This window comes from Gopherus evgoodei, chromosome 10, assembly GCF_007399415.2.
Source record: "Gopherus evgoodei ecotype Sinaloan lineage chromosome 10, rGopEvg1_v1.p, whole genome shotgun sequence".
Classification (NCBI taxonomy): domain Eukaryota; kingdom Metazoa; phylum Chordata; order Testudines; family Testudinidae; genus Gopherus; species Gopherus evgoodei.
Window position 1 is genome coordinate 29,711,413 of NC_044331.1, and position 25,586 is coordinate 29,736,998.

Genomic DNA, 25,586 nt, shown 5'->3' on the forward strand with positions numbered 1-25,586 from the left:
ACTGCAAGTGTATAACAGTATATACAAGTAATGATATGGATGCATAACTGGTAATTCTCAAACACACAATTCCCTAAAAATTTAGGCCCTCTCTAAAAGTAGACACTGACTATGTTTTTATATTGCCCCATCACAGTGTATTTGAGCACATACTATTACTCTTAAAAGTTCAATAAAAAGCTAATCCAAAGAAACAATAATGCTTTCACATATGTAAATTGTTCATTAATGCTTTTATGTAGGTATTTCCATTCCCCACTCTCTACAAAGTGCATCAGTAACACAGTAAGGAGCAACATCAGTACAGAGCCCTGTCAGATCAAGAATCCAGAGTATTCACACATTGATTTTACAGACTCAGGATAACCACAGATTATTTTAAACAGCGCAGCTATTTAAACATTTTGTATTACACATTTTACATTTTCCAAAAGATTACTGTATCTGACTTATTTATCCTTACACACTTTTCCACTGGATACATCAGAAAAAGTATTGAGAACCGTACCTTCCCCTTCCTCTCTCTCAGACATACCTATTATTATAACACTTTGCTTCTATTTACTCTAATGAAGAGGCTAAGAGCAATATACAAAGATGACTACATACTCCGATTTTAGAGACAGGGAAACTGATTTGCCCACGTCATATTGGATATTCGTGGCAAACCTGGGAACATATCCTGGATTTCCCAAAGCTCAAGCCACTGCACTAATCACAGACAATACTGCCTCCCTGTATTACTCACTGTACAGATTTTGAATTATTGTACTTTATGGTGACCAGATAGCAACTGTGAAAAAACAGGACAGGGGATGAGGGACAATAGGTGTCTATATAAGACAAAGTCCCAAAAAATGGGACTGTCCCTTTAAAAACAGGACATCAGGTCACCCTTGTCATTTGTAAGGTGAGATACAGCAGATGCAATATTTCATTGGTTACTGTAACCATTTTAATTCTTCTACCATAAAAATGACTGCATATTATTTTAGCTACATCACAGCTATTTTGCATTAGATGAGTATGTTGTAGTTCTAACAGAAATGATCTTGTTATTTTTAGTTGTATGCATATTTAGTAAGTTTATTTTTTTACTTTTCATAAACTTCTGCAAATATAAGAAATTAGAGACCAAGATCCAAAATAAACATCATGCTTCCTTTGATTAATTTATAAATCTCTGTGAATTTCCTAATAAAAGCAGTTGTAAAGCTATCAAATCCTCTTTCATAAAAGCAATACTACAGGAAACCACACTGGAGATGCAACATGTCTAAATGAGTATTGTTTGCAAATGGTTTAAAACAACAAATGTACTTACTGTACAGTACCTGATTTCCATGAAGATCCAAAACATCAAGATTTTTCAGGTTCTCCAGATTTGAGATTTTCTTTATTCTGAAACATTTAAATGTTGACAAAAATTGTTTTTCATTTTAGATTAAAGTATTTTAACATTTCTTCCACAAAAACATTTAGCTCATCATCTGTTCCTACCAAGTATAAGAAATAAGAGGATAACTGTCAACCAACTGAAATGAATAAACTTCTGCATATAGCCCATACCCATTCAAGACATTTCAGGAACCCAATGATACAGGTGTTGAATAAAGGCTAAAGTCATAATACCAGGATGCTACTGCCCCTGGGGAAAGAGTAAAACATAACATCTTTCTCTATAAAAAATAATGTAACATCTGTTGTGATTAATTGAGGAATACTGTTTTAGGAAGTTTGAAACGAAACTGCCAAAATGTCACCACCAGACCCAATTTACTTCATAGGAATTATAAAATGAATTTAACAGTTATTTTGGGAAACACTACTCAATTAGTAAATCAAGATAATTATAACAAAAGAAGGTCACTAAGTGCCACTATTACAGTTTTCTGATATACTTTCTCCCCCAAGTATGGCCTGTAATTATGTAATCATGTATTAACTTTTTGGTGTCTGTCATGCATTCAGTACAGGAATACATATGCAGTACAGGTCTGATTTTCACTCAGCAGGATACTTTCTTGCCAACAAGCTAAAATAATATTTGGGACTTACTTAGGACTCTTGATAGAGTATATACATACATATACATATATATATATATATACACACACACACACACATCCCCTAAAGTGATTATATATGTAGATAAAGCTCTATACACAAAGCAGAATTACATTTTCCCAGAAAATTCTTTTTTGAGCTTTAATTTTAAATAAATATATCACAATTTATGTCGACTAGAGTGAAACTAGTCAATTCTTTAACCAATGTATAAAATTTCTAAGCTCTCATGAGATCCTTCACTTTAGGTGATGCAGAGTGGTGTCCAGCTGTCCAGGGCTGGAATGAGGAACAGCAAGAGTAGGATTTAAAAGCATTTAGGAGTATGATTTTTTCCCCCCAAACCCGAGACTGCTTTCTTGAGGCCACTTCCTTTTCTTCAGTGACTATTTCTCTATTCTAGAAGTACTGTTCTTGGAACAGTATTGCGAACCTACCTATAAAACCTTGAAGGGCCAGTACACTTTTTTATTGCAATTATAAAAAAATTACATCTGTTGAAGTTCTGTGAGATTGTTACATTTACCTTTAATTCTGCAATTTTAAAATAATATCTGAATCTGTTGCATAAAGTTTACCCAAATGACCACTTTGTTGTGAAACAGCCTTTTCATATACATTAAAGGCCTTAGGAAATGGATCTTCCATTATTATAGCAGGTCTGCATTTACCAGTATATCAAAAGAATCTGGTGCACCAAAAATTAACATTCAACTTATTTTACATCACTTTGAAAGTGAACAGCTTGCATCCATATCCATTTCACTGTGGCTGATATGAGAACAAAGGTTAACTTGCTGACTTACCCTTTCCTTTCTTCCCTTGGTTTACCATCTACACATCCTAATTTTCACATCTTCCATCTATACCCATACTAGGTGTTTTTATTTTAATCCACCATTCCTTTATTTTCCATGGTCTCTTGTTCTGCAAGATTAAGTGCTTCCTTCTCCTTTTGTAATTGCTATGTTACAATTTCCAGCTTCATGCCTCAACTCACCCATTACAAATTTAGTACTTGATAGAAAACGCTAGTTCCAGCCATCACATGAACTTTACTCACCAAGCCAAAACTATTTAAAAAAATTAGACATTAACTGTTGGGTATTTTGCCTGCTTTGAACAAAAATATTCTTTCATTTACCATTAAAAACATATTCAATTCACCAACCCCCCAAACTTGCCATTAAGGAACCTGTTGCTTAGACTATTCTAGAATGTAATGAGATCTAAAGCAACAGTTCAAAATCCTCATCCTAATTCAGCCTTAAAACATTAAATAAATGTACTGACTACTGTATTACAGAAACACCCTGAAACTGCAGTTTTAGCAAATGGCTTATTACAGAGACAGACTCCTTAATTTTAGAATAACAATTTTAAATCTAAGATGCATTTATACCAGTTTTAGTCTGTGTTACAGCTCAGGCTAATTAAAGAAAATATACAGGACAAATTATGTCTATAGATTTCAGTATAAAAAATATGACATATACTATTAAACTGGAACTAATGCTGGGCTGTTGGTCTAGCTTCAATGCAGCACACTGCCACTTTGGGGGAATGCGATAAAAGTCAGGGACCTAAGCTCTTGACTCTGGCTGCCAACAGTAATACAGATCCAGAGTGCTCAGCCTCTGAGGAGGGGGGGGGAAACTGGAAACGAAACACTTCCTCCATAGAAAACCCTACTGGTTGAAGCAGAACGCTACTGGCAAAGAACTGATCCTGTCCCTTCTCAAGGAAATCAATAGTAGGAAGGGAGATTCTAGTCAGAAAAGCGCTAAGAATATTAAACTGAGTATTACTGGACTTCTTGTAAGTAATACAAGATGTCAAAGGAAAAGCAAAGGGAGAGGATTTCTGTAGTTGGCAACATCACTTCTCAAGCACATTTCACTCCTTGTCAAGACCTAACTCAAAGCCCTGAGGCAGGGCCGTCCTTAGCCATAGGCAGAATAGGCAGCCGCCTAGGGTACCAAAAGGTCCGGGGGCACCGCTCTGCAGGGAGCCCAGACAGAGGGGAAGCAGTGGAGAATGTAAAAGCAGGGCTGCTGGGTCCTAGAGAGAGCCGAATGCAGCACAGTCTGAGGGAGGAGATTGGCTGCTGGGAAGTCTCTGGGAAGGGGTAGGGGAAGGAACTCACCTGCAGGGGTGGCAGCTTATAGGGGCTCAAGGTGCTCAAGCACCAGGAATATTCAAGACTGGGGGATGTGCTCCACCAATATTTGGAGCTGGGTTTCTCCTCTGCCCCCACCTCGGAACTTCCCTGGCTGAAAGAAAACAGCCAGTGCCTCTCTCCTTTGTTTGGGCTGCTTTTGCCTAAGGCTATAGAGATCATTGGGAGGCAGCCTCTTGGAGCACTGGGGGAGGGGAAGAGGAAGAGAGGAGGGGGAATGAGGCACACACAGGCTTGGGAGCTCTTTCCCCCGCCCCCCCCCCCGGCACTCAGTGGCAGCAGCAGGGATGGGGAGGCCACACATGATGGCAACCCCCCCCGCCCTGGTACCCATCATAGGGGAGGCGAGTGGGCTTTCTGGACCTGAGAGAGTCACTAGGAGCATGTGCAGTGACTGTGGTGCAGAGTGAGTGTGCTGTGGGTGGGGGGCAGGAGAGAGAGGAGGGGTCCCTTCCCTGGAGCTTGCTTCTGCCAGTAAGGAGGGGGGAGAGTCCTCTCTGGCCCCAGCCCTGGGCAGCCTGTCTGCATCCCAAGTTCCTTATCCCGAGCCCTGCCCCACTCCAGAGCCTGCGCCCCCAGCACCCCAACCCTGAGCACTCTGTGCAGTGTGAACCCTTCATCCCTAGCCCCATCCCAGAGCCCTCACTTGAGGGGAAAAACATGCAACTTAAATTTGGTGGTCAGTTTGGAGTATCATTGTGTTTAGCACAATACTTGATTATTTTACAGTATAAAGTATTTATAGTACTTTAAAGTATACAGGTGTTACAAAGTGGGAATGTTCTTAATGTTTTCTCTGAATACTGTGTGGGTGCCTCAGTTTCCCCTATGCATTTCTCAAGGATCTAGATGGTGGGATAAGGATGTGTGATTGTTGTAGAGCCCTAGAGTGCCAGTGTGATGCCGTTTGCACAGAGAATGGCTGAAACCCTGTCCCGGGCAACTGATGGCCTGGGTCGCTCTCCTGCAAGGTGCCAACTGAAGGTGTTGGAGAACAAAGAGATCAGGTGGCCTCCTAATGCCTGGAAAAGAGACAAAGGCCAGAGGAGAGAGTGTCAGTGCCTGTTTGGACTTCCGGGAAGTGCATGGTGTGGAAGAGGATGCTGGGATGCTTTGGAACTACTCCATACAAAGCCAGTCAGGACTCTGGGGGAGCCTCCTCTCTCTGAGCATACTGTCTCCAGAGCAAGATGCTTACACCTTCCTGGGTCTGACCTCAGAGCATTCAGCATGCCCTTCCACACTGTGCGCTTTCTGCAGCAAGTCTGTCCAGGCAGGTCCTGGGGCAACCAGAGGTCTCTGCATCCCAACTCTGCAGTCAGACGTGACTGTCAGCCAGCCAGTAAAACAGAAGGTTTATTAGATGACAGGATCACAGTCTAAAACAAAGCTTGTAGGTACAGAAAACAGGACCCCTCAGTCAGGTCCATCTTGGAGGGTGGGGAGCCTAGACCCAAGTTCTGGGCCTCTCCCCATTTCCCCAGCCAGCTCCAAACTGACACTCCCTCCTCTAGCCTTTGTGTCTCTTCTGGATCTCTTCTGATCTCTTTGTCCCCAGCACCTTCAATTGGCACCTTGCAGGGGAAACTGAGGCACCCACACAGTATTCAGAGAAAACATTTAGAACATTCCCACTTTTTCACAAGTGCAACAAAATATAATACTGTATATTGAAGCAGGCAAGTGCTGCTTCTGAGTTTACACTTTTAATTGACCCTTGTAATCTTGTGGTGCCAACGCATTGTAGCTTCATTTTATATCGGCTTACAGGGCGACAGCGGGGGGGGAGGAGGACGGGCACCACCATTTTGGGCACCACCAAAAATTATACAAACTTGCTGCCTATGCTCACCTGTGAGTGTGACTCTTTCCCCTGGCGTGAGGGCTGTCAGGGCTGTGTTGGGTGAGGTGCTGGGGGGGAGGTGAGGCTGGCTGCCTACCTGCTGAGGAATGACAGTGAAAGTGATTCACTTCCTTGCAGGCAGCCAGGATTGGAATGGTCACACACGGCTGGGCTGGGGATAGCCAGATAGCATGTGCAAAAAATCAGGACAGGGGGTTGCAGTAGGGTGAGCAGATGTCCCACTTTTATAGAGACAGTCCCATATGTTGGGTCTTTTTCTTATATAGGCTCCTATTGCACCTCACCTCCCATCCTGATTTTTCATACTTGCGGTCTGGTCACCCTAGGTGGGGGTAATTGGTGCCTATATAAGACAAAGCCCCAAATATCAAGACTGGCCTTATAAAATTAGGACATCTGGATCTGGTCACCCTAGCTGGGGAGTGCATCTCTCCCCCGGACTGGCAGTGATCCATCTCATCCGGGGGGAGCTGCACAGGGCAGGATGAGCTGCTGTGGCTCCATGGGTGCCCCGTCCCTGAGATCAGATGCTGTGCTAACTTCACCATGGTCCGTTGAGCTGGCGGTGGTGCCCATTGGTGTGTGATCAGACCTGAGGATTTGCTGCTGCTGTTACCACTCTGCACTCCAAGATGTGGATTTTGGGGTCCTGCAGTTTTCCACCTCTCCTCTTCTACTGCAGCTGTTGAACCAGCAGGCTGGGGGGGTGAGCCAAGCATGAAAGCAGTACTGTGTTGCCATTTTGACTGTCATTGAGCAAATTTTTTTGCTAAAAATGCTTGCTAAGAATCCTGAATTCAATTTCAATATATATTTTTTTTTAAAAAAAATCAATATCTTAGCCAAAAACAGAAAATTAAGTTGTTGACAATTATTTGTGACAATTTTGGAATGGGGAAGGGAGTGGGCCAGTTTTCATCAGAGAAACAAAAAATGTTGACTGACTTTCCTATAGCCTGTTACTGCTAAATAGAGCCCTCCAACAACTGTAATATGCTCATCTCCTTACTAGTGTACAGAGCAGGAGTCAGCAACCTACGGCACATGTGCCAAAGGTGGCACATGAGCTGATTTTTGATGACAAGCAGTGGTGGGCTGAATGGCTCAGCCCGCTGCTGCTCTGGGATTCCGGCTGCTGCCCCATTGCCACTCAGGGTCCCAGCTGCCAGCCCCACTCAGCACCTGCTGCTGGCCTGGAGACCCCCAAGGAACCCCAGGCTGGCAGCAGGCTGAGCAGGCCAGCGGCTGAGACCCCAGCTGAGCCACTCAACCCGCTGTCGGCCTGGGGTTCTATTCACTCAGCTAGCAGCAGGCTGAGTGGGACTAAATTCAACGAAATAGGAAAACAAGAGCAACTAATGACAAAGTGCAAGAACCTAGAACAGTGGTCACCAACCTTTTTCGTCTGGCGTGCGCCAGACGAAGGACCGTGGTGGTGGACAAGCATCCGCAGAAATGCTGCCTAAATTTGACGGCAAGCAGTGTCATCCAGAGGCATTGGCGCCAAAATGCCACCGAATTTCGGCGACATTTCTGCAGATGCTCGTCCTCCGGCCAGTATGTGGGTGCACTGAGAAGCCCCTGTGGGCGCCATGGCACCCGCGGGAACCACATTGTGGATCCCTGACCTACAGAACCTCCTGAAGCATGGTGATCATTTTGATTTAAATGGACTTGAACTGTACGAAGAACTGAGTTGTTGCCACATGCAAAATCAGTGATGGACATTGTACAGTTTATTCATACCAGCAAACTTGCCACTCATATTCTACTGACAATTCCTGTAACAGTAGCATCAGGAGAATAGAGTTTCTCAAAACTAAAGCTCATTAAAAACTATCTGCACTCTACAATGAGTCAGGAACCTTGACTGGTCTTGCTATTCTTACAATCGAACAAGACATCACTTTGTCTTTGTCATACGATGACATTATTACTGATTTTGCAGCCAAAAAAGCCAGAAAGACTGCTTTTAATTAAAAACTAATCCTTGTTTCAATACCTCTTCATATAAATTTCCAATAAAATGTTGACAAATTTAAAAAAATATATTATTTGCATCATTCTGTCAAATCAGAATTTTTTCTATAGTGCAACTTTTTAGTGTTAGTTCATCAGTATTACAGTGTGCTTAATTAAGTTAAACTGGTTTTAGTAACATGCCTATGGCAAGTTTTCCAATACTGTAAGCTTATGTTTGTGTTGAGCAAGAGCAAGACAGGCACAGGGGCACCAGTTTAATAATCCCGCCTAGGGCACCATAAATCCTAAGGACGGCCCTGCCCTGAGGAGTTCTACTATTTTATGGCTTTTGTTGTTGTTGTTGTTCTATTCCATTTGCTGAGATTCCAACCTCAAGTCACCATAGATTATTATATAGCCAACAGCATCATCTACTGGCAGACTGTATTAAACATCCCATGTATTATTCTTCAAGAACAAATTAGAAAAACCAGAACAAGGTGAAAAAAGGGTTCTTTCTAGCCATTTAACTCTGATGTTATTACTATTCGAAAACTTTGACTTTTCATAGCACTCTTAAAAAATTGTTGTTTTATGTAGTACTAGGCATCATGCTTAAAATTCATAAGTAAAATATTTGATGCTACAGTGCAAAAAGCTAAGGCCCACAAATAAATAGGAATAATACAATACATTCTGACAACTCTATAGTGGTTTGGGGTTTTTTTACATCAGAAAATACTTCCTTGGTAATCAGGTGGATAAACCACCTAAAATTTGCTTAATGATTCTTCTAATGCAAATGATAAAGTGCAGCCTTTTGCTGGAGATGTTCGATATGAATGACTTGAACAAACACCGAATCCCATCATAACAGCCTTTAGAGACACAACTACGCCTACTGATTAGATAGGAGTACTCATATGAGTAAAGGTTTCAGGATTTGGTCTACATTTTTGTAAATTTATGCTACTTGCTAGTTGTATTTCCTACCATCACAGCAGAATCCATGTGGAACAATCCACTATCCAGTCTATTTACTGTCTTCCCATCTAAAGATGAACTACTTGTAGGAAATATTTAAACTGGCTGGAAGCCATTTAACAGCCTAATTTGTGTGCAGAAAGACAGAGACCTTCATCTGTAGCAGAGAAATATGCAAAATATTAAAACTATTTTTAGAGACAATCTTCAATGACAAGATTACATGGGCTCATGTGTACATTTACAGTAGGAAACTTTTATGGAAATATTGATAAAAGTTTCATGTAAAAAAGTACAGCAGGAAAAGATGGCTGTAAGAATTGGAGCATGTATATGTTCTGTAATGTCTTCAACATTTACTACTCTAAGATGATGAATTGATATGCAGTTAAAAAAAAAGATAGTTTGATGACTAGAAATAGATGGTATGAGATTAGAAGTGGCTAAATTTACTTGTGACTACACCTTGCTGCAGTGAAGTCTGAGGCAGACATTAGCTTGTTCTGTAGATTAGATTCTGGCAATAACTAGAGAAAAACTTTCTTCCAGCCTATATACTGAGTGAAAAATTAATATTGACCTTTTTAAAGAATTCAGGCACACAATTAAAAGGTCCAAATGAGACCTTTTTTCCGGAAGAGTGGAAGGGAAGGACTGAAAAAGTGTAGTGTGCTTGCTGGTAACAAATCTATTATGACAACATCACATACTGTTTTTGGCACTACACTGGTTTTGGCAAGATCAGCTTTAACTCTTTAAAATAAAAAGCCTAACAAAATTAAGACTAAACTATTCCTACAAAGGCAAAATACAAAGTAAAACACTGAACAATACTAAAGCAAATGTAAAGTGGTTCAGAACGCCAACAGCTGGAAAAAATGGAACAGAACTTGATGGAGCAATGTGCTCCCAATGGGTATTTAGAAAGGAAATGGCCAATGGTCGGAGCATGTCAGAGCCAAAACTGGCTTTCTGCAAGTGCCTTTTCAACATCTGTTAAGAGTGGACATCTGGAGAAGACAGCAAGAATGGAAAGTTCATTACACAAAAATAGAATAGGTTTGGTTTTACAGAACCTTCTTCTGTTATTTCTTTTGCAAAAAGAAATGAAAGTTGGGATGGTTCAGGTATGGTCCTGTTTTAGCTGAGGAGGGATACAGAAACATAGTTTTGGCCTATCTTAATATTAAAAGAAAAGAATAAATAGAGCAGTCTTTGATAAACATTGGTATAAATATGGGAAAAGTGGAACACTTATGTACTCAGTGGGACTATTAGTGTTTCCTCAAGCTTTCTGACTAGAAGTATCATCTTGTTTAAGGGGGAAAAAAAAAAAAGGTTGAGTTTTCCTGGGACGCTGCAGTTGAAATATATTCCAGCAAAGAAGGAAAGGCAACCTCTCCTCTTGGCATGACAGCCTTATTTTGGGAAAAAACAAAATGCTCTCAACCTCATTTTGGCTGACCGAAGCGTGGGACATAATTATTATGGAAAGACTGACTGATATTACTTGCAATTAATACATGATTATTAAACAGAAGGGTCCCATTCTTGAATTAATGTGAACAAATGGAGGACTCACCCTCTAAGACTCAATCTTTTGACTTTTAAAAAATAACTATTTTTCTTACTAAAAATGGAAAGTCTTATTTTTAGCCAATACACAAGCATTACTATGTTCCCCCAAAATATATAAAAGTTAATCTGTAGACAGTTTTACCAATTTTTGGTTATTTAAAACTATTTGGGACAGGGTTCTAATTTTTGTTTAGGTTAAGTTTTAGTTTTGTATTGTGCGTACCTGGATGTCAATACAATTTTTTTTTTGTTTTAATGTAATATTCTTAGAAAAGCACTGTACTTTGGACAGTTTCATCACATTTGATATCCTGATTGTGTGTATTATTATCACTGTTGCAAAGTTAAAAAAGTTTTTGAGAAAAAAATATAAAACCTGATGCCTAAACATAATAGGCCAGATTTACTGTTTATGGCCTAGTTCCATCATCTTTGTTGAGCTATATCAAGGACGAATTTACCCTAGTGAGATTATTAAATCTCACAAATAAAACATAAAATAGCTCAACCAAGTATCAACAAGTAAAAAACCTCCTTTTAACTGATGTACATGTCAATGTATTCGTAACATCCTTGAAGGCCTTCTGCTTGAAACAACCACTCCAGTTCCAGAAAGAAAAGGGTTAAATTTGTTGCTCCTATGTGTTTTTCTGAATTTTTTTAAACCACCAAGGGAAGATGAGGGTAAAACAGATAAAACACCTGTTTTAATGAGTGTTTCCATGGAAACTTCCTGGAATGGTGCCTGGTGGCTTATAACCCAAGGCCCTTCTCTATTTTCATTCCTTTCAAACTAAGCTGATTTATGTTTATGTAGATTCCACCCTCATCAGTAAAGTGAAAAAGTATCCATGTCATCGGAGAAACTGGGATTTGGTTTGAGCTGAGGGGACAAAGGGGGGAGGGAGAGAGAGCTTTAAGATTCAGAAAGGAGATGAAAGAGTCAGAACCAGGAATTCCCGCAACATAGTACCATCCAAAAGGAGACAAACACAAGTAACAGACTGGCAAGCCTGGCAGTTAGCGACAGTGAAAAACTACTGGGGAAAACTGGTAACTCTCACCTTATTTCAGTGAAAAGTAGTTCAGTGTCCAAGGCACCAGGGAGGAAACTCCTGTGCCAAAGATGATTTATAAAGAAGTCCGTAAGCGATTAACTTCTTTAAAACCAACACCCAGTATTCCCTGAACGAGTCTGACCAAAATCAAAAGAAGACCTGACCTGAATGCCAGATCTGAGACAAGAATTGATCTGAAGTAGATGACTTCTAGCATCTCCCACAGATAAAAGTCATTAACAAGGAGAACCTAATAGTGTACAGAAATTGATACCTAGGAGAATTCAGAGTTAATCCAGAGAATTTCCACTAAATATCATGCCTCATCTAAGCAAAGTAAAGTTTTAAGATCTCAAGCTTAAATCTTTTCCTGAAACCTTATATCCAGCTATCTGTACGGTGCTTAAGAGTGGATGAAATTTAACTTCATAATCCTAAAACTGTAGAGGCATTTACTCCACTGAAATCTTCATATTTGTATATTTACATACTTTAAATTAACTGACGTTCTAGGTTTAGTTTTGAAACAGATTCATTCCTATGCTGATGGGCCAGAATCTGTTATCAGTTACACTGATGTAAACTAATTCAATTTACAGTAGAACCTCAGGAGTTACTAACACCAGAGTTATGAACTGACTAGTCAACCACACACACCCTTTGGAACCCGAAGTTCGCAATCAGGCATCAGCAGAGATACAAAAACAAAAACCAAAAAAGCAAATACAGTACAGTATTGTGTTAAACAAACTACTAAAAAAATAAAGGGTAAGTGTAAAAAAAGAATTGACAAGGTAAAGAAACTTTCTGTGCTTGTTTTCATCTAAATGAAGATGGTTAAAAGCAGCATTTTTCTTCTGCATAGTAAAGTTTCAAAGCTGTATTAAGTCAATGTTCATTTGTAAACTTTTGAAAGAACAAACATAACCTTTTTATTTTTCCAAAGTTATGAACATTTCAGAGTTGCAGACAACCTCCATTCCCGAGGTGTTCGTAACTCTGAGGCTCTACTGTAAACAGAAAACTTCTATTTACACTGATAAAACTGTAGCCAGAATCTGATTTGATTTCCTCCACTTGACAACAAAAAGGGCTAAAATGATATTTCTGTACTAACTAACTGGTTCTTTTTTATTCAGCACATGCAACAAACCTGCTGTAGTTCAGAAAAAGTTTAGGATTTCTGTTCTTCAAAATGCAAAGAAGAAGAAACTGGGCTTCCCTTATATAAGCCAAAAAGACATTCTGCAGCTTCATTAGATCTTTGATTAATTTACAATAAATTCAGATTGTTAAAAAATTAGCTCTTCTCCTTTCCCCACATCTTTCCCATTTATAAATCAATCGCTGTTCTGAATGCCACATTCACATCCCTACCCTCACCACTATCTTACTCTTGGTCCTTTTTCCTCCCATGATGTTTGTCATTTGTGATCCTGCATTGCATTGTTCTAGACTCTTTTCACAATTTTCAGTCTCTGTAAAATTTAGCACACTTTTCCATGGTTTCTTTTGATTTTTGAGATTTCTCTTTTCCTTCTTTATTTTCTGCATCTCTATTTCTGTGTCTTTACTTTTTATTTCCTGCTCATCCTACTTAAGAACACAGGAATTTCCATATTGGATCAGAACAAAGGTCCAGGTGGGTTAATACCAGATGCTTCAGAAGAAAGTAGAATATCCTCATAGTAGATATGCCATTGGCATATACTTGTATCTGCTACCTGTCTTCTCCATTCTGTCTTCTCTTTCAGACAATTTATTTTTCTTGCCATATTCTCTACTTAGATCTGCCACATTTCTTTCCCTTGATTTAAATGTGCATTTTCTGTCCATCTACATCTATTCTATTCTATACAAGTTCTTATACCAAGCTCATCTCTGCAGCATCTGATCATTACCCAGTAGTGCATTAAGCAACAGGAGTACATATTTGTCATTTATTTGTTCTTTTGTTATGGCCCTTATTTCCTATGGGATATTGTTCCTGTGGGATATTGTTTAGAGCATCCCTTTAATCTTTTCTCTGTCCTCTGCCTCCCTCCCTATTCCCTTCCCCTGACCATGATTTAGAAGTCTTACTCCTAATTAAAAGGCCTCCACTCTCTCTTAAATTTCCAGGTGGAACAGGGAGTGCCAATCAGAAGTGCTAACATGTATATCCTACATTGCAGGAACACTCAATCTCAGTGTTCTGCACAGACGAGCATCCCTCAGCTGTAAGTATTATGAATAGCGTATCGGAAATCATAGCTAGTAACATCATGAAGGAAAAAGGCCCATGAAAGTTGAAAGATAGGCTCACCCTTAACTATGCTTTAGGCTACTATTCACCAGTAAAATGTGCTGAAGGCATAACGTTAAAACTGTGAACTCTAAAGACCTTTGAGGATTGACTATGTCCTAAAGTAATTTTATGATTTTTAAAACGTATTGTACAGGTGCACTCTTGAATATATAAGTAAAATTTCCTGTTTATTTATGAAATAATGTATTTAATTTATTTTAGTCCTAATCTGATGCACAAGAGACTTGTTCAGGTCTCTTAACAGAAATCTTTAGGATAAAACTTAAGATTTTTGACAGCCAAACTATTCATATCACAAAACAATTGTTCACTCCTAGGAAATGTTGTTGGTTGGTTTTGTTTCGGTTCTAGAATTGAGAATTGTACAGTAAATACTTGAATGTCTGCTGCTTTAGCATATGCAATGTATGTTCTGCTCTGTTAACACATACCATAGCTGTAATGCTCGATGGCCAAAGCGGGCTAGTGGCAGTTCAGAGCAATGGTCAAGTATACACAGGTGGTGGGCAGCCAAGAGGTCAATAGGTATCAGAGGCAGTCCAGGGCACTGGTCAGAGTTCTCGCAGAGGTCACTAGTTGGGAGGTCCAATCCAAGGGGCTGGGTCAGCAGGTTTAGGCAATGAGCTGACAACTCAAGGTCAGGCAACACAGCAGGGCAGCCAGGCAGGGTCAGGCGAGGCAGCAAGGCAATAAGATAAGCTTATGCAAAAGTAGCAAGGCAACAAAATGGCCTGTTGCTCAGACAGCTTGCTCTTCCTGCTGGGGTCTTTATATAGCTCAGATATCCTATGAGAATGCTGTCTGCCCAGCCAATCAGGGGCCTGGCACATGGCTGCGGTGAAGCTAAAGGCTTGAGCGCTTAGGCAGGTGTTAGGACAGTTCAGGGATGATGGTTCAGTGTTCTGTCATGGCATGGAGGCTAGGGATACCATCAAGAGACTCAGCAGAATGGGGTTCAATACTGCCGTCCTGACAATAGCTAACCAGAAAAAAGTATAAGTCCCATGCAAGATCACTGGCAAGATCAGATATAATCCTAAAGCTTCAGCAGACAAATATTATAGTTATTTCACATTCCAGTACATATACTCCCTTTCTCAAAGAGCATAATTACAGATTAAATGGCAATAGCAAACATGAATAGATGTTTAAAAGATGTTACTAAATAGCAACAAAATCATAATGATCTTAAAAAATCCTTAAAAAAACGGGGGGGGGGGTGTAATATTCACTATAGAGGAACAGAATCGTTCATTCCACAGCACACCCCTCAGTATTACTGCAGGACATAAAAAAAACAAAAATATCACAAAATGGGACTACTTGGTTAGCCTACCTAGGCTTTAGTCAGTTAGCATCAAAGATGCCAAGCCCTATTGTGTTAGTTAATTTCTTCAGGTTTAAGATGCACTTTTCAGCAGGCTGTACTGGAGCAACCTATGCTCTATGCACATCAGAGACAGTGGCTCTGTCTGCATGCCCCCACTCCTATGCTATGGCCACCGCTTCCTCTTGGAATGGTTGTGGCAGAAAGGAGGGTAGCAGCTTAAGACTCCCATTTTCCATCACCTCAGGCTCCCCCTCACCTCAGGACAGTGGGTCCTGAAGTTAACTCCCTACTGAGATGCAGTTCACCTCTCTCGAAGCTTGCATTTCAGGCTGACTGCAAAGTCAACCAGCTGTCACTGCACAAGTTATATTTGGGTCACATTTTCAAGTTTTTCTTTAATGAGTGCCAGAAAACAGAGGGCTAGAAAATTATTTTTACATTTAAATGAAAGCCGAGATTCTGATATAACCACATAACTTTGGGAGCTGTGAACTTAAACCAGCCTTTGTTCTCAGAATAATGCAGCTAAACTAATTTATTTTTTTTTAAAATAACCATTTTACTGAAAAAGTGAGCACATCAACAGAAATTGCTAAAAATTCTTGCACAATAATCTGAATTTGTGCACTCCTTGCAATATCCATTGTCCCGTATTACAATATAAATATAAATTGTTAATATTTCAACTTTTAATTTATTTGTTACACTGTCAACAAAACTATATAATTAGAAGCACTATCAGACTCAAGATCATTCATATTATTTAGTTCTACTTACTAGTCTGCTCCTCCATATTTAAATGTGGTATAGCCACTCCATTGTATCAGAAAACTATACTCAACTCCCCGGGGCAGAGTGGCACAATGGGACCTGATTTCACATCAGCAAATCCTAAATTTCACTGAAACTTTTATTTCGCCATCATGAAATACCTCGCATTCGCATCCTCCCTTACTCATACAAAACCATGCACATCTCAGTTAAAAATACTTATTCATTTACAACTCCTCAGTATTATTTTGACAATTTTTTAAAACTATGGTCTCTAAGTAGTTTAGCTCCATTCCTGTAACCTCTGCTCTCCTTCCTCCAATATATGCCAGGAAAGAGGGAGATGGTAGCCAGCTTCTGAAGCTCCTTTTCACTACTCCTTAGGACTTCGTTATTGTGCTATTCTCTACTTGGCTTACACTTCTCACTCCCTCCACTGACTCTCTAGCTGCAAGCTGAACTCCAGCTCTTGGTTCTCCAACTCCGTGCTACCTGGATACATCAAACAGTGCAGGGATTATGCACTGTAATTCAATTAACACCCTCTTGTGGGGAAAGCTAGAGAGCAAGAGGCAGCAGCAAGTGGGTCCTGGCAACACAAGGATATAAAAGTTGTTCAACACCTGGCCACAGACAAAATGGCAAATTCCATAGCAAAAATGCTGAGTTTTGTGGCATTTGGAAAAATCCCAGTACTATGCTCCACCTTGGTCTTAAGAGATGAATGAAACACTCTGCAGTTCTCATAACTAATCTGACAACCAGGACCTTTAAACAGAACAGATATGATGCAGGCTACAGGTGCTACACCATAAATAATAAATACAGATCTAGTCTTTTTTTTTTTTTTACCTGTTCTTCCCCAACAGGAGGACACGGAGACACCTCAGAGTTGAAAGCCCACTTATTTCCTCTATCTGATTATCATATAAATCTAAGAAAACAAGATGCTGCAGATTAGAGATATTCTGGATCCGAGTTATAAAGTTATGTTGGAAGTTCAACAGGCGAAGATGCTCTTCCCCATCGATAACTGGACAAACTGTCAGCTTTTGCCTGAAAAAGAAAGATAAGTAATAATTTTGTAACCATTAGAAAATTTAAAAAGGTAAAGTAGGTGACAGAACAAACTCTCCCTAGTAGGAATGAAATATATTTGTAAAAATAGTGTACAAATGTAAATTATATCACAGAATCCTGAAGAGATCATTACAATTTTCAATTTTCTGTTTTCGTTTTGTATTTAGTGTTCTTTTAATAATCTTAACTACTCTGATAATGAAACATACAGAATAAAGTAATTTCATTGCACTATTTTGTTAAATGTCATTTACTTTAAGAACTGTTAGAATTACGGGAAGTTAACTGAACTTAATATATAAATTTTGCATCAAATTATATTAACAAGTATGGTCAGAGGCTTCAAAATGTTTCCTAAAGCCTTTCTTTTAATCATCATTTATTTAATTGTTACTCAGCAGTGTTACTACAGAGTCATCATCTCAGTATCAGCCCCTTTGTGTCAACATTATCATCTTCCAACAGCTACTGGCTGCCTGGATACCATATCAGCAGTCCATATTTATTGTAATGCCAATCAAAAACTATGTTTTTACTATTTTGAGGGGGATTAATTGGTTTATTGAACTTTTACTTTATAAAATTAATAAATGAAACAATACACATTAAATATGACAAGTAAAAACAAAACCAATCTAGGCTATACACAAAAGTAAAACAAGTTGTGAGAGTGGTACTGCAAAGGGTTACAGCCCCTCTGACAGTGGCTTCTAGGAGGAATCCCACTGAACTCATGAGTCTCCTTTTGGGAGTATCTGCATGCCGGGATATAAACTTTTGCAGGCTGGGGATTTATACTGTTTTACTATTTCATTTTTAACGCCTTTGCTTTTTTACTATTATTCTAAAAATTATGCCACTACAGTTATGTAGCCAGAAATGACATCATAGCATGATATGTAAGTCCAGAAATTCATAAAACCCAACAGACAAGTTAACAAGTGAGGGTGAAATCTTGGCCCTGCTAACCATAACAAAACTCCCATTGACCTCAATGGGGCCAGGGTTTTACCCTGAATGTGTAGATAATTTTTCTAATCTTTCTACTAGTTAGGAACTTGACTTTTAAAAGAATTATGCATCATTAATGCAGGACTTTATCAACCTTTACATGAAAAGGAGCAGAATATAATACACCTCTACCTTGATATAACACTGTCCTCGGGAGCCAAAAAATCTTACCACATTATAGGTGAAACCGCGTTATATCGAACCTGATTTGATCTGCCGGAGCGCGCAACCCCCTACCCCAGAGCACTGCTTTACTGCGTTATATCTGTCCCTGCCTGCAGGTATATGGGATCTTGGGGAGCAATTACCACACAGGTGGGGTGCCAATTAATTTCTTTATTAAAGGAAAAAGGAAGTGGTGAGAATTTAACAATGAAATACGATGGGATGGGGTGTATAGGGTGTTTACAATAGACAATGATGGAGGGGTTCTTCTTATTGAACAGTGCAGGGAGTTCTAACAGTTGCGTACAGTAAGTGGGGTTCAGCACAATGGGGTACAGTACAGTCTATAAGCGTATCAAAAAGAAATGCAAAATAAAATGGTAGCTTCTAGATAGAATGTTCAACAATTTTAGACAGAATGTATTAAGTGGTTGGTGGCCTTATACACAATGTAACACAATGGTATCAATGCAAATGCAAAGTATATATATTTAGTGAACAGGAGCTGCTAACAGGGAGTTTTGCAAGGGAGTTTGGAAGGGGAGTAGGAAGGGAGGGGGGGGTCCCTTGTCGGTCTCATCTGTGACCCATTGGTCCCCTGAACTCATAACCTGAGCCACATCGAAAACCTTTCTGTTTACAGCAGAGAGGAGCGGACAGGGAGCTGTAGACGGGAATTTGAGAGAGTTTGACAGAGGGAGGCTTACAATGGTGAGGAGGACCCGCAACACCTGTGCCAGCACTGCTTCTGTCTCCTCCACCTGTGCCTGTAGCCAGACAGAGCACCAAAGCATGGATGCTTTTACCCAGATTCTGGTGTGGGCTTGCAAAGACTGTAATTTGCACTTTCCACTTACTGATATCCAGGCTGGGGGTGGCATCCAATGTGAAAGGTGCCTACTGGTGGAATCTCTCAGGCAGCAGGTGGGAGAGCTACAGGAGGTGGTGGCCAGGCTGAGGAACATCCATGTCCATGAGCAATTCCTGGACAGTATCCATGTGGAGACAGCTGACGGTGCTGTCCCAGTTGACAGGACTACTGACACTCCAGTGGAGGAGGAGTTGCCTCAGGGTGTATCTGACACACCAGTGGAGGAGGAGGCTCAGGGTGGACACAGCCAGCTGGTTACTTCTAGCAGCAGGCAGTGCTCCACCGCTGCTGCGAACCCTCCTGTTGTGGTAAAAGATAACCATTATGCTCTTCTTGATACAGGAGAGAAGAAATCACCCCCAACAATTAAGGGGGTGAAGCCTCGTACCCCTAAGGCTGGGAGGTCTGCTGCCACCACTGATAAGAAACGTAGGGTAGTGGTGGTTGGAGACTCTCTGCTGAGGGAGACGGAGACACCCATCTGTCGCCCTGACCGTTCATCCCGGGAGGTATGCTGCCTGCCAAGGGCCCGTATCCGAGATGTTACAGAGGCTTTGTCGAGGATTATCCGGCCTTCTGACTACTATCCCATGCTACTCATCCATGTGGGCACAAATGATACTGCGAGATGTGAAGCTGAGCAGATCAAGAGTGACTACAGGGCTCTGGGAGTACGGGTTAAGGAGTTTGGAGCGCAGGTGGTATTCTCTTCGATTCTTCCTGTTGAAGGTAGGGGTCCAGGCAGAAACAGATGCATCGTGGAGGTGAATGCCTGGCTGTGAAGATGGTGTCGCCAGGAGGGCTTTGGCTTCCTCGACCACGGGATGCTATTTGAGGAAGGACTGCTAGGAACAGATGGCGTTCACCTTTCGAAGCGGGGAAAGGCCTTATTTGCGCACAGACTGGCTAACCTAGTAGGGAGGGCTTTAAACTAGGTTCGACGGGGACAGGTGAGCAAAGCCCACAGGCAAGTGGGGAACAAGACCTGGGAGATGGGTTGGAAACAGGAGGGAGCACGGGCTATAATGGCAGAGAGGAAGGAGGGTCAGGGCAAAGCTGGGAGGCGAGATCAAACCAGTATCTTAGATGCCTTTATACAAATGCAAGAAGTATGGGTAATAAGCAGGAAGAACTGGAAGTGCTAATAAATAAATACAAACTATGACATTATTGGCATTACTGAAACTTGGTGGGATAATACACACGACTGGAATGTTGGTGTGGATGGGTATAGTTTGCTCAGGAAGGATAGACAGGGGAAAAAGGGAGGAGGTGTTGCCTTATATATTAAAAATGTACACACTTGGACTGAGGTGGAGATGGACATAGGAGACGGAAGGGTGGAGAGTCTCTGAGTTAGGCTAAAAGGGGTAAAAAACACAGGTGATGTCGTGCTGGGAGTCTACTACAGGCCACCTAATCAGGCAGAAGAGGTGGATGAGGCTTTTTTCAAACAACTAACAAAATCATCCAAAGCCCAAGATTTGGTGGTGATGGGGGACTTCAACTATCCAGATATATGTTGGGAAAATAACACCGCGGGGCACAGACTATCCAATAAGTTCCTGGACTGCATTGCAGACAACTTTTTATTTCAGAAAGTTGAAAAAGCTACTAGGGGGGAAGCTGTTCTAGACTTGATTTTAACCAATAGGGAGGAACTTGTTGAGAATTTGAAAGTAGAAGGAAGCTTGGGTGAAAGTGATCATGAAATCATAGAATTTGCAATTCTAAGGAAAGGTAGAAGGGAGTACAGCAGAATAGAGACAATGGATTTCAGGAAGGCGGATTTTGGTAAGCTCAGAGAGCTGATAGGCAAGGTCCCATGGGAATCAAGACTGAGGGGAAAAACAACTGAGGAAAGTTGGCAGTTTTTCAAAGGGACGCTATTAAGGGCCCAAAAGCAAGTTATTCCGATGGTTAGGAAAGATAGAAAATGTGGCAAAAGACCATCTTGGCTTACCCTTGAGATCTTGCGTGACCTACAAAATAAAAAGGCGTCATATAAAAAATGGAAACTAGGTCAGATCACGAAGGATGAATATAGGCAAATAACACAGGAAAGAAGAGGCAAGATTAGAAAAGCAAAGGCACAAAATGAACTCAAACTAGCTATGGGAATAAAGGGAAACAAGAAGACTTTTTATCAATACATTAGAAGCAAGAGGAAGACTAAGGACAGGGTAGGCCCACTGCTCAATGAGGAGGGGGTAACAGTAACGGGAGACTTGAAAATGGCAGAGATGCTTAATGACTTCTTTGTTTCGGTCTTCACTGAGAAGTCTGAAGGAATGTCTAGTATAGTGAATGCTTACGGGAAGAGGGTAGGTTTAGAAGAGAAAATAAGGAAAGAGCAAGTAAAAAATCACTTAGAAAAGTTAGATGCCTGCAAGTCACCAGGGCCTGATGAAATGCATCCTAGAATACTCAAGGAGTTAATGGAAGAGGTATCTGAGCCTCTAGCTATTATCTTTGGGAAACCATGGGAGACGGGGGAGATTCCAGAAGACTGGAAGGGGGCAAATATAGTGCCCATCTATAAAAAGGGAAATAAAAACAACCCAGGAAACTACAGACCAATTAGTTTAACTTCTGTGCCAGGGAAGATAATGGAGCAGGTAATCAAAGAAATTATCTGCAAACACTTGGAAGGTGGTAAGGTGATAGGGAATAGCCAGCATGGATTTGTAAAGAACAAATCGTGTCAAACTAATCTGATAGCGTTCTTTGATAGGATAACGAGCCTTGTGGATAAGGGAGAAGCGGTGGATGTGATATACCTAGACTTTAGTAAGGCATTTGATACAGTCTCGAATGATATTCTTATAGATAAGCTAGGAAAGTACAATTTAGATGGGGCTACTATAAGGTGGGTGCATAACTGGCTGGATAACCGTACTCAGAGAGTAGTTGTTAATGGCTCCCAATCTTGCTGGAAAGGTATAACAAGTGGGGTTCCGCAGGGGTCTGTTTTGGGACCAGTTCTGTTCAATATCTTCATCAACGATTTAGATGTTGGCATAGAAAGTACGCTTATTAAGTTTGCAGATGATACCAAACTGGGAGGGATTGCAACTGCTTTGGAGGACAGGGTCAAAATTCAAAATGATCTGGACAAGTTGGAGAAATGGTCTGAGGTAAACAGGATGAAGTTCAATAAAGATAAATGCAAAGTGCTCCACTTAGGAAGGAACAATCAGTTTCACACATACAGAATGGGAAGAGACTGTCTAGGAAGAAGTATGGCAGAAAGAGATCTAGGGGTCATAGTGGACCACAAGCTTAATATGAGTCAACAGTGTGATACTGTTGCAAAAAAAGCAAACGTGATTCTGGGATGCATTAACAGGTGTGTTGTAAACAAGACACGAGAAGTCATTCTTCCGATTTACTCTGCGCTGGTTAGGCCTCAACTGGAGTATTGTGTCCAGTTCTGGGCACCGCATTTCAAGAAAGATGTGGAGAAATTGGAGAGGGTCCAGAGAAGAGCAACAAGAATGATTAAAGGTCTTGAGAACATGACCTATGAAGGAAGGCTGAAGGAATTGGGTTTGTTTAGTTTGGAAAAGAGAAGACTGAGAGGGGACATGATAGCAGTTTTCAGGTATCTAAAAGGGTGTCATCAGGAGGAGGGAGAAAACTTGTTCCCCTTAGCCTCCAATGATAGAACAAGAAGCAATGGGCTTAAACTGCAGAAAGGGAGATTTAGGTTGGACATTAGGAAAAAGTTCCTAACTGTCAGGGTAGTTAAACACTGGAATAGATTGCCTAGGGAAGTTGTGGAATCTCCATCGCTGGAGATATTTAAGAGTAGGTTAGATAAATGTCTATCAGGGATGGTCTAGACAGTATTTGGTCCTGCCATGAGGGCAGGGGACTGGACTCGATGACCTCTCGAGGTCCCTTCCAGTCCTAGAGTCTATGAGTCTATATTAGAAAAGTGGAAGCAACCAATGGGGTGTTATAATTACAAGTAAAATGTGAATATAAGTGAATTTATGCAATGTAACGGTATAAAAGAAAAGTAATGACTTAATTTGTGAGGCTAGGATAGCAGATAATCTGTCAAGGAACAGGAGGGGGGAGGGGCGTGAATGATTAGTGGCAACTGCTGAGAGGAGAGTGTGGCTGGAAGACGCAAGGGACTCTGAAGCCCTGCAGGGTAAGGACAATGGAGCAGTATGATGGTGATCTTCGGTAGGGGAGGGGCAGCGGAGAAGTGTAAAGAAGGGCTGGAGAGAGGTTCAAGCAACAAGCGGACACCAGAAACAAAGAGAAAAAAGCGGCAAAGGGTTTGGGAAGTTTCACAGGGGGAGAAGCAGCAAGGGGTTTGGGGAGTTCGGAGGGTGATGCAGACGCGGGGCGGAGAAGCAGCAAGGAGTTGGGAGGTTCGGAGAGAGTGCAGATGCGGGGAAAAAAGCAGCAAAGGGTTTGGGAAGTTTATACAGGGGGTGAAGCAGCAAGGAGTTTGGAGGTTCGGAGGGTGATGCAGAAGAAGTACACAGAGGGGGAGATTGTAGCGGGAAAGTTCAGGGAGAGATCAGGACAGCGGGAAGAAGAATTTGAAGCAGCAAAAACCTTATCTATCTTAACCAACGACTAGGCAAAACAACAAATATCACAATTCTAAGCAAAACTATAACAAGCAACTATACAGAGCAGCAAAACAGTAAACTATAACAAGGCAGGTGAAATTTACAAGCTCTACAATTTTAACAAACTATGACTTATTAAACTAAAAAAACAAACTCTATGGTGCACCTTATGCTACGGGGAAGTCACAGAGGGCAGAGTGGTATGTGCCCAGGATACAGCTCCCAAGGAAGCCAAGGGATGGTGGCTGAAGCCAAGGGATACAGCTGAAAGCAAGGAGCTCCGAGGCAAAGCCCACAGGAGCAGAGCTTAGCAGCAGCACAAACTTATTTTTAGGAGCAAAGCGCGGAGTTTAAGAGAGGTTTTAAGACACAGACCAAGGTTTAGCTTGAGTCTGTGTGCTGGGGAAACAGAGCCAGCAGCTAAAATAATAAAATAAAAGTAGGGAAAGTTTCACAGAGGGATTCTTACCAGTCCCCAAGGCAGCAGCAAAGGCAGAAGCAGCAAGAACATCAGAAGGCTCGGTACAGTCTCAATAATCAGGACATCTCTCAGGTAGCAATTCGTTCTTCGGGGGGGGGGGGGGGGGAAACCGGGAGTATGCTCAAAAACAAAAGGAGAGTGGAGAAAGGACCCCCAAAACCCCTGGCTGATCAGACCAGGCAGCAATGCAGGAACCTTTCTGATGTTGGTTTCAAAAATGTCTGTTTTTAAAGGCAAACTCAGGCAGTTTCCCGCCAGTAATCCTGATAGGCTCCCTCTGTCAGAGGGGAGGAGGCACAGGGAAAACCAGGCAGGTGAGCACAGAAACATGTCTGGGCAAAGTCCTGAGCAATAGGTGACTCAAAAGCACATGAGGCCTATGATTCATGCCCAGGATCTTAAAAACACAATAGGTTTTGCAGCTCTGGACATTGCCTGCCCTACACCGAGCCCAGGTTCAACGAGGTGATAACAGGACTAACCCAGTGGTCCCATTTAGCACGCAGCACAAGTGGCCATCCCTTTGAGAAGGGCAATGGCTCTTGTTAAACAACTCACGGGGCCCTCCCTTTGAGAAGTGGCCCTGGTAAGCAACTTAACAGTCAGGGAAGGGTGGCCACAGGAGGAGAACAAAAACAAAATGGAGTATGGGGACAGCTGTAAGAAACAAAATGGAACAGACAATATCTGAATTTGTGCTATATTGGGTGGCGTTATATCGGGGTAGAGGTGTATTTTTACAATGTAAATATGGGATGCCCACTTATAAGGCATCTATTAGGGATGGAAGAATCAAAACAAGTTTGCACTAGAGAAGAGAAAAAAAATCTCCTTTAAACAAATTCATATAAAATTAAGATTTTGTAAAATTTACAAATTCTGCTGTGACTTGCCACCATTTTTTCCAAACTGTTGGACAAAAGATAGTTACAGGGCACTCCACGAGTTTTTAGCACTGGCTTCAATTTCTACCTAGGATTTAGACACCAGCTGGGGAGCTCCAGTGCACATTTTGACACGTTCACTCACGTTGTGACATGCTTTCTCTCCGGTGTTTCAATACCTGCCACAGCACCTGCCCTTCATGTTTCAGCACAGTATTTTTCTTGTAAAAGCACAAACAATCCATGAACTAGCTTTCTTCGTTGTGCTTCTTAAGGGTTCTACTAAATATTTCTCTGTACACTGGTGCCCAAGCTAGGGTGTTCCTGCACCTCCCATCTCTCTGGCATTCAGACCCCTTGGTGCATCAGTACCTGCTCCTTTATACTGTTTTCTGGCA

General features: G+C 41.3%; 1 protein-coding gene across 1 annotated transcript in view; it reads right to left on the reverse strand.

The window, feature by feature from the left end:
• The window catches only part of LRRC49 (leucine rich repeat containing 49), a 138,060-nt gene that overhangs the window by 102,113 nt on the left and 10,361 nt on the right, over positions 1-25,586 (reverse strand). Inside the window, 2 exon segments of the mRNA XM_030578382.1 lie at positions 1,335-1,401; positions 16,954-17,157. Coding sequence (XP_030434242.1) covers positions 1,335-1,401; positions 16,954-17,157 — 271 coding nt within the window.